The 15,340-nt window shown below is 42.9% G+C and overlaps 1 protein-coding gene across 2 annotated transcripts; it reads right to left on the reverse strand.

The window, feature by feature from the left end:
• Window positions 1–2,909: 2,909 nt before the first annotated feature.
• Window positions 2,910–13,133, reverse strand: LOC144129323 (uncharacterized). Of its 2 annotated transcripts, XM_077663368.1 has the most exons (5): window positions 12,932–13,058; window positions 6,450–10,287; window positions 5,994–6,054; window positions 5,472–5,637; window positions 2,910–3,158 (listed from the first exon to the last, which is right to left on the reverse strand). In XM_077663368.1, the coding sequence occupies exons 2-5, from the start codon at window positions 6,816–6,818 to the stop codon at window positions 3,038–3,040; spliced, it is 717 nt and encodes a 238-aa protein (XP_077519494.1). In that variant the 5' UTR covers window positions 6,819–10,287; window positions 12,932–13,058; the 3' UTR covers window positions 2,910–3,037. The 2 variants fall into 2 exon arrangements, with proteins under 2 accessions (XP_077519494.1, XP_077519493.1); XM_077663367.1 differs by lacking the exons at window positions 2,910–3,158; window positions 5,472–5,637; window positions 5,994–6,054 and having other exon boundaries at window positions 6,771–7,569; window positions 12,932–13,133.
• Between the last annotated feature and the right edge of the window lie 2,207 nt (window positions 13,134–15,340).

Raw genomic sequence — 15,340 nt, forward strand, 5'->3', positions numbered from 1 at the left:
CATGTATATGGACTAAATAAAACCTGCCTTTTAGGTGTGCGCTAGAATACAAGTCATTTACTCCCATTTGGGTGTATTTTTGTTAACAGTGTAATGAATTACTAACGCTGCGCACTATTGTCTTGAGCTCATTTTTTATGGTCACTAGACCAGTTGGCCTCTTCTAAGGCAAAAACAAAGGACACAGAAAAAGCTTGTCCGTGTTTGTTAATTCTTTTAGGAGACGCTTCCCAGGGGCAGATTTATGGGTCGCTTTTGGAAGCGGAGGCTGTCGCTGACGGCCACCAAGTGTGCTCACTCAGTCGGAGTGGAAACAGCGCGAATTGCGCAACACTGATATACGTGAGCTTGCTTTCCATAGCACTCATTTTTGAGCTCATTCTTTAGGTTATTGTTATGTCTCAATAGTAAGGGCACACAAAGATCAGATGGCATTATTTGACCTTGTGGTGCTTTTCGCTATATTACAATATCAGAACCATACCGTCTTCATACTCATGTATATAGAACAATCGTCCGGTGTATTTGCCATCCAAAACATTGTTGGAAGGCAATGAGTTCAGGGGTCCAAATGCTCGGATCAGAGCTTTAACTGATGCCGAAGCACGTACGATATGTGGTCGCGCCACGTTTCCATGGCAACAGCACTCGCTGCGCAATAAACCGATTTGCGCCGTTAGGAAGCATAACTGTTTCGGCTGAACCTGCACTGCGGTCACTTGCTATCGCGAATCTCGTCCAACTCTTTGGCGAAGGTGAGGAGAACACGGAGCATTTGCAGTTGTGCCTAGGGGCGAAAAAGCAAAGTGCCAGGACTGACATCATCGGCCTTCATCACCAACCCTTGCACGATGAAAATCTCTCCCATTGATCCCGAGTTAAACCCGTCCTGCGCAAACCTCATCCCGTAAAATGTCTTCTGATCTCTCTGCTTCTCCTGGACACGTTTCCTTTACCCTAACCAACCTCTGACTGTTTTCCGCCTTGCATGTCCAGAGCAAGTAGAGCTCGGGTTCCTGATTTGTGCTCACCGAGCCTGTTCTTTAATTTCAGTCTCTTAACGTTGCCCCTGTTAATTACCTTTGCAGAGCACGCTGCGCTACCCTTAATTTAATTTCAAGCGTTACTGCTAATCCCAAAGCTTCCAGAAAACTTGGAAGTGCATTTCCACCGTTGCTTTCCATGGGGGGATGAGGGAAGGGGACAAGTGCCGAGAAATCAGGTCACAGATGAGTCTTCAGACCAAAATCTCGGTCGAATAACTTGTAAAAGAACGTATAAAGAACGTCAAAATGTATTTAGGATTAGTTATCAAAAAACGTCTAAATTAATAAAAAATACATGTAGGAAATATCTGTAATTTGTGACTGCCATACATTACTGTTCAGACCCAAATTTGATGCAGTAAAACTGGCGCTATTGAAATATTTTCAAGTATCTAGTGTACCCAGACGCGTTAGCGTCGGAAAAAATACGAATAAGCAGCATGCAACATGACAGACAACATGCTTGAAACCAAAGTTTGCGGAACATAATTTTATACAACGCGCAGGTAGCTACGATGCGAGAGGGAACATTGAGTTGGCACGCAAGAACAAATTTTGTTGTTACTTCTACAGCGGAAATTGAAGTCTATCGGCTCACAAGAGCTAAACTAGCTCTTGTGAGTCGACAAATCCGCTTTAATCTGCTCTAATCAAAGCGTTAAGCATTATTTGATATGAAAGAAGCCGTTGGTTTTTTATTTTGGTTCAATATAACCCCACTTGTGCTAAGGAGGTATTAACTGCACTCACTGCTTTTTTTTTTATTCTAGTATGGCTGGCAACACCTTCACGGCTCTGCGGGTCGTTTTCCATCACGTAAGTACCACGAACACAGCACGAGCAAGCATAGGCGGCGACTTGAGTGGTCTGCCGGGATTTCTGTGCTGTCTTACCAACTCGTTCCTTGGTATATATAGAAAGGGAATAATATTAAGCCGTGTGTTTTATACGGCGTATGGCTCTTTAGTCACTTCTCTCAACAGTGCTGCATAAGCTGCGTATAAACACAAGACATCGCACGCGAATAACAACTACAGTAACGACAACCACACAAACCACGGCAACAACGTTACCATCCTCATTATAAGCATAGCCACCATCATCATCAACAACAGTACACTGTAAAAAATTTTTTCCAAAAAAAACAGACATTTTCTGGCAGCTGTCCTGCCAGAAAATGTCTGTACAGTTCTGTTTTCCGTTTTTCAGTTTTTCGGTTATTTTACAATGTTAGATTTTTATCATTTACCGAAAATCCCTGTAAAATTTCTGTGAAATTTCATTTTCTGTTTCAAAGCAAGTCTGTGATTTTCAGGTTTTTCTTTCTCATTATTTACTGAAAGCTTGTAAAATGTCTGTGAAATTCATTTTTCTGTTTTGAGTTATTCTGTTATTTTACAGTGTTTCTTTTCTGTCACGTACAGATAATCTGTGAAATTCACTTTTCTGTTTTCAGTTATTCTGTTATTTTACAATGTTTCTTTTCTATCATGTACAGAAAATCTGTGACTGCAAATTGAGTTTAGTTGTCTGTTTTTGGCTGCCCTGTTAATTTACACACAATTATCTTTTTGGTTGGCAGAAAATATATTTGAAATTCCTGCAATGTTCTGTTTACTATTAGTTGTTCTTTTATTACAATTTTTTTGCCCGCACAAAATACGGTTTCTGTGCAAGCACAAGGGCTCATTAAATTACAAATACGATCTTTGCGTCGTTTATGCCAATGAAAGTGTGATATTACATAATTCGTTGCTCGAGGGAAGTTGCGTGAAGTAATTTAAGAATATCTAAATATGAAACGTTTGCACAACACTGATTTTCATCAGTATAGCATTGCCTGAGAACCAAAAGCCAAGCAGCTTGATATGAATGAACACTTTATTAAATCGAAAGTCACATCAGCATCAGCAGTCTTCTATAGCTCGAAGACTATTTCTGAGCCCAACATAATAAAATGTTATACAACACAAGCAGCAGAAACTAAAAATCTAAAAGTCATAGTCTTTCAAAGCCGTTGCGAGTGCAGCCACTCTTGGTGACAGGCAGTGCTGCTTCCCGCCATTCTTTTGCACCTTTGTTCCTCTTGCAGGATTAATACCTGCAATAGCCCTGAAACAAAGAGCCACGAGCTATCACTAACGACCAGGCACAAAAACTTAATTTTTATAGTTGAAAGACAAAAATATATTCGTTCTACACTTGCACAACCACTCTGACAAGGGCGGATGTGTTAAAAAAATCAGGTCTCATATATGATCCGCTACGTTGTGAGGGGTAAAAGCTAAGTAAAAAAAAACACTAATATCTTGCCTGTTCCCACCCAGAAATAAAACTCTAGCTTTGTGAGGCATCACTTTGCTGCTCAAACCTTCTTTTCAAGCTCCTCATAGCGATAAAGTAGCAAGATTCGTTTTGTCAACAACCACAGATCAGCATGACTCACAGGCAGTGCTGGGTGGAAAGAGCATACGATGCTTCTACAATGTCATTGTTTACGAGGCATGTGTTGGAGTTTCCGGTCATACAGGTACCATTGGAAACAGAAGTATCTAGGATGCTACTGAAGTCATTTAAGCACCTTGCTTCTCAGTGATCACCTCATTTTACTACCACATATTGAATGACTTGAGATCGACTTTCATCTCCACAAGTGAGGTTTTGATCCAGTGGGTAATGATAAAAGTGTCGGACTAGTTCGTAGCTTATGCGCCCTAGGAACTCATAGCCACTACAGTACATGTGGCCCTATGAATGAGGAGGATTGAACGGATAAAACAAGGAGAAACGTGCTTTAATAAAACGTTAGGTCTCTTTTGCCTACCTTGCTACAACGGTTTGCCATGTCAGGACGCACCCCTCTCTCATAAAAAACACCCTGAAATCCGTACCCCGATTCCATTACCTTAAGTGTGTGTGTGTGAGATGCGGCAGAAAAAGAGCGGGAGAGACATTTTTTTCCTTCCGATTGATATTTTATATACAGGGTGATTTTTGTCACTTTTGAAGATATGTTTTAAATACTTAGCTACGTCGGTGTGGTCTTCTGAGCTGGACAGTACTGCAAGGCAGACATTAGGTGCCTCAAATGTATCTGTAGTTACATAATTAACTTTGACTTTTCTATTTTTCATCTCAGAAGCAAGGTAGGTTATGTTGCAAAATTGATGGTCGTCAACTCTGAATATGAGCTGTTTTTAAATACTCCTAAATGGCAGTATCATTCCAGACATCGACCAACAAAAATACACATACGAAAGCTCGTTGAGTCAGCTTTCCACCATTGCATATTCATAGAAAAATCGCTTCTCGCACTTCTAATGCATGCAGCAAGTACAGGCACAGTTAGTGTATTTTTATGATGTATAAGTTAACTAGATTTCGGCAAGAATACGATGCGCAGTTACGGCATTGTATAGATAGGTAAAGTGGGCCAGCCAATTGAACAAGCTTTCCTTCGATACTTCGAAATACATTGCTGAGTAACAAAATTTAAAAATAAGCCTAACCTTCGATGTTGCCAGATAAATTTTGCAATACAACCTTCCCTTTAAAAAGCAGAAATCGTAAAGTTTGTTAGCTAATTTAAGCTGATTAATCGTCTAATTATTCATCCTTATGAGGTACATAATGTCCACTTTGCAGTACAATCCAGCACAATAGAAAGCACCGGCGCATTTCTCACACTTTTTAAAATAGAAGGCTGCAAAGGTTAAAAAAAAATTAACGTTTATAATACAGTTGCGTGCTTGTCACTTGCTTTGTTTTTGGTGTTGTGCTTTATTATAACAAACCAAACAAAATACCTGATCTCAGACCATCACATTTACTAGAATGCATCCTTGTCTGTATGCTCTTGCATTAGCCTTCCAGCAGAACTAATAGACAGCACACAGGCGTGATCCCAAGCTGCTGCTGTACTGTTAACTATAGAGATAAAAGGTTTCTTTATGACGTCTCGCTGTTTGACACATATTTTCAAAAATGAGACTGGATAATGAGGGCATGTTATTACGTCAGTCAATGGTAAATCAATTATTAATTTCTTGTACTACAATGTTGCTATAACTCCCTACCTTAAAGCAAATTTTCTTCGCTGCTGCTCCTATACTACAGCACACTACCAAATATCTTTAGCATTATTGCGTCCCAGTGCTAGTTCAATGCCAAACTGAAGAAATGCCAACTTTCACCTCTATAAGCAAACTTCATTGACAGTATGATATTCTCGATGAACACGCACACTGTTCAAAAAGGTTTTCAGTTGAAGTGCATTTTCTTCGCGTACACTCAGTTTAGCAGCGTAGTAACCGCTTTTCTAAATAAGGTTCTGGAAGATTGGCAGACTGCAGTATGCATTTGCACAGGGCGTGCTGTGACGTCAGGCAAGTGTACAGGTGAGTGAACATTGGCTTCAGTTCTTACCTCTGTGTGAATTCCAAGCACAGGCTCGTCTCCTTCTGGTACTGGATGTTAAAAGCAAAATGGGCAAAGAACAGCAGCTTGAAGGCCTCGTCTGGCTTCGATGCATGAAGCACTGGATGGGTGTCCACGCAGATTGTGTATGAATTAGCAGTGAGAAAAGTCCATCCTGGAAAAGAGTTGGAAGGAAGCATTATTATTCGCTTTGTCCTTTTTTTATTATGTCTTTCAGTTACACGTAAAGTTTTTATTCAGAGGGGTGGGTCCATCACCATTAGGTTTAGGAGGATAAGTGAATAACGAGGAAGGGATAACGACGAAGATTGCATTGACCTATATATGATAGGCACATCGAGCCAGCAATACTCATTAAGCATTTCAATCAGCGGGAAGTGTCTTTTAATAAATTGCATACATTTGTCTAATAAAATAAAGATTTGCATTTCGGACAAGGTAGCACCATTTAGTGCATTTTTCAGCAATTTTTTTAAGAACTGCCCCTTTAGTCAGTCATCAGTATCTTACCTTTCGCGCAGATGAAAGGACAGCTTGGCAGATCCCCCAAGTCATCGTCGCTGACCATCTCCTTATATGAAAAATCCAATTCACATGTGCATTAGCATTAGGATCAGTCAATGGCATGTAATAAAAGAAAAATGTTGCCTTAAGTCCTCAACACAGACGCCATTTCACTTAAATATGAGTTACCATTGCGTCGCACGCTAAAACACACCGCAGCAAGTCTGCTGGCTTTGAGGATAAATTTTTGTTTATGGGCAAGGTTGACATAAAACTTCCAGATTTTTCTGTTATCTCAGTACAAATGTTAGAGACGTGGGTAAAACAATCACTGCACTACTGTTATAAAAGGCAGTGCTGACTTGATTATGGGGAGGAATAAATTAATGGGACACTTCACATTGTGCATTAACGTGCGACGACTGCAAGGAAATAATGCAAACTACATTTATCAGTTTTTACCTCTGTTAGCTTGTAAAACAGCTCTTTGTCTTCTCCGAAGATTGCGAGCAGTAGTAGTGGCATGGCTTCGTATTCAACTGCCATTGACTTCCTGTTAGTTTTGGCAGCTTCTATTTCTTGGAGACAAGACTTCACACATTCTTTTTTTACTTGGCTGTGTGCGTAACGAAAAACTTGCCGTCCAACAGTCTTTAGTCGGTCATCGAAAGTCTTTGCAACATTTGAGCCTAGCAAGATGTTTACGTGGTTGGTCAGGTGCTTTGCCTGAAACAGGAATGGCCAGCTTCGCTCAATGTCTCGAATATTTTTGGATGCATTGATAAGCTGACGTTGTGATGCATAAGTCTCTGACATGAGCTGTGCGACCATGGTTTCATCTGGAAACGCAAGCCTGAACTGCGACAGCAAGTCGTCTTTTTTCTTCTCCTGTGAGTCAGCAGTCTCGTCAGATGGAAGCTTTGGTTGCCATGCCACACACCCATATGAGTCTCTCTGAATCTTCACTCGTTTGACACTCTAAGTCCAGTTCATCGTCCGGTTCGAACTGATGTGTCTGCTCAGAGCTTGGCCTTCGTTTGTTGTTAACACAGTTTTCAAGTTTCCACAAGAGTGTCTCAATACCCGAGCCAATTACTGCCCCATTTAGGGTGTCCTCGAAAGTCTTTGGGTAATGGCTCACAATTTCAGCTGCGATGGCCCTCAAGATCTTGCGACCTGGCTTCCTGTTTATGGCAAGAATATGGTCACTCACAAGTCGTACCATTTCAATAAAGTCGCTCTTTACTGGACGCTTCCCTTCTTGGCAAGCCTTCATAAGCTGTGGTGGGAAAACCTCCCAAGGTGTAGAAAAGCTTGCACACTGTGTGCTTGTAGGTGATTGAATGTCGTTGGGAGAAAGTGACACTGGTGGGTTGGGCGTAGCCGCTGAGTGAAACCTTTCAAGAAGAATCCTTCTGCTGATGGGATTTAAAAATTGCAAATCCTCTTCAACCACATACTTCAGATGTTCCAGGGACTCTACACCACATTGCTGCAGCTTCTGGACTGTCAGCTCTACAATCTCCTTGTCCAGGGCTGGCAGCCAGTTGGAAATTCGTTGTTCCAACTCCATTGCAGCTATCTGAAACACAGTTCAAACTCCATCAAGTAATCCATGCTTCAAAACAAAAACAGGATAACTGCAGCGGGCAAGTTTGTACTGGATTAATGGTGTGTTGTCAAGCAAGCTGTCGAGCTCAATGCACTTGATTGGACCGTCATTACTTAAGATGTTAAAATACTGCATTCCTGGTTCATACGATGTACTAACAGTTTTTACAAGAAAAAAATGCCGGGCATCTTTCGACAGGATCAGCTGTATTTCCCCAAACTTTAGTTCGCCGTTCTGCCGTGACATTACAACTAGCATTTTGCACTCATACAACAGACCCCGAATAGTTGCTTGCTGTGTTGAGAAAATTTCCCCTTTATCAGAAACAACTTCCCGAACTTCGTTCTGAATTTCAGGACTGCAAAGGCTGATCATGAAAGTAGATGCATTGTCGAGAACGTCAGTACTGCTTCCTGTGTTCTTGTAAGCTTGGAAAAGCTGATGCCACTGAGATAAAGTCAACGTCAAATTCTTGAAATTTTGACAATTTCTAGCACATTTCCTTGAAGTAGCTGTGTTTGCTCTCGCATCGCATTGTCCACAATCTGATCAGGGGACCAAACTGCATAATAAGCATTGGATAGTGAAGAAGGTAATGGTGTTTTGGCCTCAATGGAATATTTGGGAACAGAGCTGCTCTGCTTGTCATGTAATCTTCGATGATATCTTGGAGCCTCATAGCCATTGCACTTGTAACTGCTGGCACAGTAACTAAAAGAACAATTTCTGACAGCATCAGAACCTGCTTCCAGACCTCATTCTCTGTAGACTGAACGGAACCGACTAGGAAGAGGGGAAGAAAAGGAACCATATTCCAGTTCTGAATAGCATGGCCTCCAAGTGATTTCTTTACAGGAACCTCACATGGTCTGTCATTGAGGTCGCTGTGCTTAAAAGGAAAGCCACCTATACGGTTATTGAGATCCTCTAGAGAAATCCACTCACAAACCGTGACAAAATATTGAATATACAAAGAAAGGTCGAATGACACTATGCCTTCAAAAAGATCGTGTGCCAAACAAGGGGGAAGCCCTGGTGCACAAACGTCGAAATACTTCAGATCGTTGAACAAAGACCTAAACTTTACTCCCTCTTCTGCACTTAAGGAGCTATCGGCTGCTAAGGTTAGGACAGCACTGTTGTAATTGTCTGGTGTTCTCAGCTCGAATACACCTGACAATGCAAGTGGAGAGAAGAGGTCTCTTCTTTCCGCCAAACAAAACCTGCAGATGTGTGTTGCATTGCTAAAGTTTTCAACAAAGCCACCAATTCCATGGCTTCCAAGATTGTCACCGAGAATTGCGCACACTGTGCCAATCAGACGTGTGCCCTTTGTAGTGACGACTGTGCCTGCTTCGAGCTTTTTCAGATCATCAATCAGGGGTGCAAATATTTTGTCTTGACCAAAGTATTTAAAGTAAGTCTCACTGCAAAGCAAGCAGAGCTTGATGGAGTCAGTTGAGCATCTCTTCCATGAATAAAGATTGCCAAGAATTAAATAAACTGCAAGCAGCTTGTGCTTCTTCTTCGCAGAACCGAGTGGGTTTACGACTTCGAAAGCATCCTGGAAAAGAATTAGCTTTAACGCTTTTGGATGATCCTTGTAAAGTAAAATAGACTTGAAAACACTGCCATCGGTGAAGTCTTTCATTACTCTGTTGGTGTTTGGTAAGAGTTCATCACACTGCTTAACCACAGCTTCATTTTCTAGCATGGCCTCCAGTGTTTTTAATACTGGCGCGTAGTAGAATGTTGCATCCCTATTTCTTTTGTTTCTTCCCAGTAGTATTGTAACAGGCTCCACAAAGAGAAAGCGTTTCTTGAAATGCAAGTTACGGGTGTGCTTACTGCGGAACACACCACCCGGATCTCTGTGCACAGCTAAGACAAGATCTGCTTCAAAAGCTTCGTCGATTATCTTGTCAACTTCTTCACTGCACACAACATGTTTGAGCCTAGCTTTAAGAATGGAAGTCATCATCGAAACATTAGCGGTCTGAATGTCATATATAGCCTCTGCTATCAGCTGCACAGTGGATGAAGGAACGTGACGCTCTGACAGCAATCTCAGGTATAGATGAGCGAAAGCATCAGTAACTTCGTCACTGCATGTTTCCTGGCAGTCTCTGGGGGAACCTTCATGAGTACTTGCAATTGGAGCTTCTTCAAGCTCGTTGTCCCAGGAGTTCTCAGCAGACTGAATATTTCCTGTGACAGCTTCTGAAGCAATTGCACTGACCATAGTTTGAACCTGCGATTGCGGAGCTGAGTTTGTGGCCTTTACGTGGTAGCGTGAAAGGTGGGAGGAGAAAGAAGCCTTGTTCTTGTACGCTTTGCTGCAGTTCTGAAATGGGAACTTCACCTCTGTCCCTTCGGTAATGTGACATTTCAAGTGTGCCACAAGAGATTTATAATCTTTGCAGAGCTGAATGCAGGCATCCACAGAGCACACGAAGTCACATCTGTGAACAGTTATAGCACTGCGGCTTTCGCCTTCTGCACGTCGTGCTTGTCTGTGTTCACGGCATATGTGGCTGTACACGCTGCCGACTTTACGGAACATCTTGCAACAACTTCGAAAAGGGCACTTGACGCGGAACTGGTTCACATTTTTGTGCAAAGCGATGTGCTTGTAGAAGGAAGAGAGGGACGAAGTAATGTTGCTGCATATGCTGCAGGAGTACATCGCTGAAAAAACCAGAATGGAAATAATTAAATTATTATCCATATAACTTTAACATTGTTAGCTATACAAGGATAGAAACTGGGAGAGTATGGGAGTACGGGAGATGTGCACTTAACCTGCGCCACTAGTTCTTGCCGCCACAGCAGGAAGTAAGCCACCTTTCTTATTTTTCAGCTTTAACGCGTCGCCTTAATTGTACATTTTTTGTCGATCATGATGCTCATCCTTCCTGCGCTACCACGATTGTACATACGTTAGATAAAAATTGCCTTGAGCTCAGTATGATCAATCATTAATTGGGAGACGCCTCGCATGCTGACTTTCAACCAATTAATATAGCAGCACCGTAGATACTAATTTGTACTGTGAACAGCATGCATTTGAATACATAAGCTTGAACACACCTGTCCTGAACATGGTAGAAGTCGTTTTCTTTTTTTATACTGAAACCCAAACAGTGCCTTACATAGGAGCTGTTATTTAGGCTTGTTCTCTGATATATGCATCTGTCACGCAAAGTAAATGGATGATCAGTGTTAGCTAGTCCACGTTGTACTTCTATCGTCGCATTTGCTTTGAATACCGCGGCCATGCACTAGTGCGTGATGATTGCGGTTTTATTTTGGCTTAGTTACAGGCTCTCTTGACTGAGCTGCAGCGTGATTGCAGATGCCTTAAGTTAGTATCTACTACTTTACAAAGGCCAGGAGCCTTCCGCTCAGGTTGTGAATGCATTTCTGCCAGTTTTTTAGCGCGAAAGCACTAATCCGGAGGTTCCTACCCCAATAAAATTCTGCTCTTGCTTACTTGTGAAGCAGCTGCATAGGAACACTATAACAGTTAGCCAAGCATAGTGATGACACTGTGCCTATACATGATAGCCATAACCAGGGTCAACCATGACCCGAACATGAGTTAACTTGGAATTTGGTGCCCGGGCCACTGCCAAATTTCAGCATGGTTCACCCAAAAATTGACCTCAGCCAAACTGGACCAGAACTGATTATAAGTAATCAGTTTTATTCAATACAAGTATATTTAGTTCTCTGCAATGTCCAGTTCAAGTACTGTTAATTTGATTACATTCGGAGAATTTTGGTTATTTAAGTCACTAATTACTCTTCACTAATTAGCGGTCACTAGTCAGGTACTACTAATTGTTAAATTATGTCAAGTTCAAGTACTGTTGATTTGGCTGATTTTCTGGTAATTTAATTCCCTAATTGCTTTTGACTAATGATGGGTCACTTATCAGAGGTCACCATTTCTCCTTTACTACCTCCAGGTCAAATACCGTTCGCCTGATTACATTCGGACCATTTATAGCCATTTTATTCACTAATTGTTTATCGCTAATTAAGGGTCGGTAATTAAGTGTCAGTATGTAGTCCTTTACTACCTCGAGTTCAGGTAGTGTTCATTTCATTGTAATTTAAGCATGCTGTCAAGCATCTACGCCGTTTGCAATTCTGCGCCAGCCTCCGAAGAGAACTGACACGTGCGGGTGACCGACGACCCGTTCCCCGCATAACATGCATCTCACCGTCCAGAACTGTCCGTAATACGTGATATAGTCCAAAATGGTAGTCTCATTAGCCGACAAACAGATCAAACAGCATATTCAACATTAAAATTTTCAGATTATATTTCGCAGCCATAGCAAAAGCCGTGTGGAATCTATTTGACGCTTATGCCGATACAGCGGCGGCGACCAGGCCGCCGAGCCTACCGAGGCGAAGACATGCTCCACCGCAATACACGGGGGAGCGCAGGCCGCGTAGCAACCGCAAAGCTGGAAACGAACGATCCACCTCCGGGTCGACGTTGCTTGTCGACAGCTAGGCAAGGGCCAAGACCGCAGCTTTGTTTACTCGAGAAAGTTCGCGTACGCATGCAGAGTCTGAACACTCGTGAGTTCAAAGATACCGTGAGCCGAACGGCCTCCGCTCAGCCGTAGCTCCGCGTGAGCAAGATGCGATGCCGCTGCATTCGAAACGACAAGCTGGCGCAGGGCTGGAATCTCGCGAGACTGGTTCGGCTCGCGCGAGTGGCCGGTGCGCCGGCCGAATGACGACAGTCGGCGCGGCGGCCAATGCCGCGAGTCGAAGCTCAAGCGAGAACCCGAGCCCTGGCAGATCTCAAATTTAACGCACACACCACGTTAAAACACGCTGCAAAGATTTCAGATAGCCTTTAGAGGCAATCGTGAATGCGATGAAAATTAAGGGCTGCGTGGTTGCGGTAGCGAGGCCGCGGCACGATTTAGAAGCTAGCACAATGAAATATGGAATAGACACATGACGCTTGCCGCTACGGCGGCGTCCGCGGCGGCAAGTGATTCGCGCGTGCGCGCTCGTCCGGTTCGTTTTAACTTTTAACTGCGTGTCAAAGCTGCACCTTCACCATGAACAGTTTACGGAGCGTAGGCAGCTTGAAACCGCAAGGCGGAGGATGAAAGTTACGCAGGGCTAGGGCTTTCCCGCTATTTAGTGAGATGCGAGCTATGTGCCCATGCCTTAATATTTCGCTACAGTAATCCACCTCCATCGCACGCAACATCTACAATATAGTTTAGAGATTTCCACCGGTGACACAAAGCAAATCACACTGTCTGTATCAAGTGGCAGAGATTGTTTGTTCACTCACCTTTCCAAATGAAACGAATAAATCGATGCACGAAGACACCAAGCCCCTCTTCATGCGGAAGTCATCTTGCGAAGTGCAGCTCCGCATCAAAAGCAACCACGTAGTACTAGTTGTGCGAAAAATTTAGTTTACTACACTCTAGGCTTTAAAAAATAAACGGATGTTTTTAAGGTGTTCAGGTGCATTATTCGTAGCTTACTTCTTAATAGAGACGCACGTGACTAGACCACGGCGGTCAAAAACAGAAAATGTCTGTTTTTTTGCTTGATCACCTTTCTGTTTTTTCCAGTAACAGATTTTTTCCGTGCGGCAACAGTAAATTTCTGCAAAAACGCCTGTAATTTTACACACTTTTTTTACAGTGTATATTTATCGAGGGGTTCTTCTTTGCGTAGTATTGACACATTGTTCAGATGCAGGAGATGGACATGTGCTTGCCAGCGCTTTGTCTGTTCGCTAGTCATGATAGACGAAAAACGGCAATTCGAAATAAAGATGCAGATTGTTGCAAATGGGTTGCAAGCCCCAAGGGTAGCGTTGGCCTGGCGGCCTGGGGCAAAGCTGGAAACATCCGAAGGTCCCGGCAAAGGATGAGTCGACTGGCAACAGAACAACTTGTTTATTCTGGCATCGCAAAAGAGCAGCCGGTCAGGGCGACCACGTTACTCGAAGGAAGAAATCGAAGTCTCTCTGGCGTCCGGGGCAGCTGCCTTTTTATGGACCTCCTTCACCCCGCGACGTCACGAAGATGCGGTGGCGCTGATGTTAGCAGCGACTTTCGCATGGTAGGCAAAACAGGTTCCGCTTGCCCGTGCCTACCGCAGCTGCCGCAGCTACCGGCGGCTGCTTCAAGCCTGTGCACTGCAGAAGCAGCATGTATTGACCAGCTGCGTCACTGCTGGATCCTCGTAGTAGCATTAAAAATAATAAATTAGCCTCGATAGGTTTCTCGCGCAAAAATGCCGCATTCGGAAACTGGCTAACAGGCATTGGGCCACGGTAGTAAAGCGCGAAGTCTGGGATTCGATAGGCACTGCCACTCAATGCACTTAATAGCATGCAAGTTACTGCGTTCATTCACCTGAACTTCAGGATAGTAGGCTGATAATTGCTCAAGGAAAAAAAAGACATATGCAGCTGCACACGTACTTATCACCTTGAGCCGGAGTGCACGGGGCGCTGACAGTTTCACTCGCCCCCAAGGAATGTGTTTTTTTTGTTAATAGCACACCATGTTTTAATGGCGCGTTTTATGACATTTAATATTTACTTGAAACTGTTTCTTGATATGACGACGTAATTGTTTCATTCGAGTAGAAAGAAGTCTGGTAAGTTGTGTCAATCTTGCGCGGTCGCGTTGGTGTGCTTAGAATAGCGTACCTTAAGTGTGCTAAACGCCATATGCTTTTTCATTGCATCATGCATGTGTCATGTTTCATGTGGTAGTACATGATCGCGAAGCTTGCTTGGAAAGAAGCAGCCGCAGGCATGCTACTAACAGACACGTGGCGAGATTGAGAGGGGACACGGCAATGAAAAGTGTTTTCGTTATTCATGCATGCGATATGTAACTAAACTTGGTGCAAATATGAAATTCCTACGCTATTTTCAGTAATTCCTTTTATTTATAGCTATACCTGGTGCAGTTCTGGGTAATTATAATTAACACCGTCGTCAAGTCCCCCCAAGGTCTCAAATAATTGAGTAGATAGTGCGCAGTTTTTTTATGCCAGCATGTACATAAAGCCCTGTTCTGTACGATGACGCGATTAGTTCTTTATCTATATGATCAGTACTTATGCTTGCATAGTTACATGAAAACGTTTCTTACAAGAAATAATTAACACAGTACTTACTGCACGTGTAGGGAAAAAAATCGAGAGATTTATTACGCTCCTCAACGTCTCAGGAATAGTTTGCGACAAATGGAATCATCTGATTTTCATGCGAATTACGAAGGTGAGTGATCCAGTCGCAGAAAATGTGAGAGGTCACAAAACGAACCTTAAAGTTTATTCCCTCGTTTATGGCATCTTCGCTTTCGCTTTAGTCAAAGAAATGCGGCACTGAAATCAAAGAAATTACCTCACAATTTCTGACGACCACACTTCTAAAAAGCGTAATTTATAAATTTGTACTCAATATTTTGCTATAATTTTTCGTCACGAAACTAGACTTCAGGGCTAGGAAAGAAAATTCTAGAAATCAAAAATTTTCACCAAATCGACCAGCTTAACAAGAGGACAAGTCGGCCTGGCTGGTGCGTGGTCAGGCGGCTAAAAACAGCGCTAAGCGAGACAGGAGATCAGGGACACGACGCTGTCCCCACTTTTCGCACAGCGCGACACGTACGTATGTCAGCAGACGATGAGCGCATGTCTGCTCCGACGAAACAAGGCCAGCGCTTCC

This window comes from Amblyomma americanum, chromosome 4 (assembly GCF_052857255.1).
Source record: "Amblyomma americanum isolate KBUSLIRL-KWMA chromosome 4, ASM5285725v1, whole genome shotgun sequence".
Taxonomy (NCBI): Eukaryota; Metazoa; Arthropoda; class Arachnida; order Ixodida; family Ixodidae; genus Amblyomma; species Amblyomma americanum.

Coding starts and splice junctions, on each gene's coding strand:
- LOC144129323 (XM_077663367.1), bottom strand. CDS start 13,018: ATGCGGAGCTGCACTTCGCAAGATGACTTCCGCATGAAGAGGGGCTTG. Junction 7,570..12,931: donor TATTCGTTTCATTTGGAAAG/GTGAGTGAACAA, acceptor ACTGTGTTTCAG/ATAGCTGCAATGGAGTTGGA.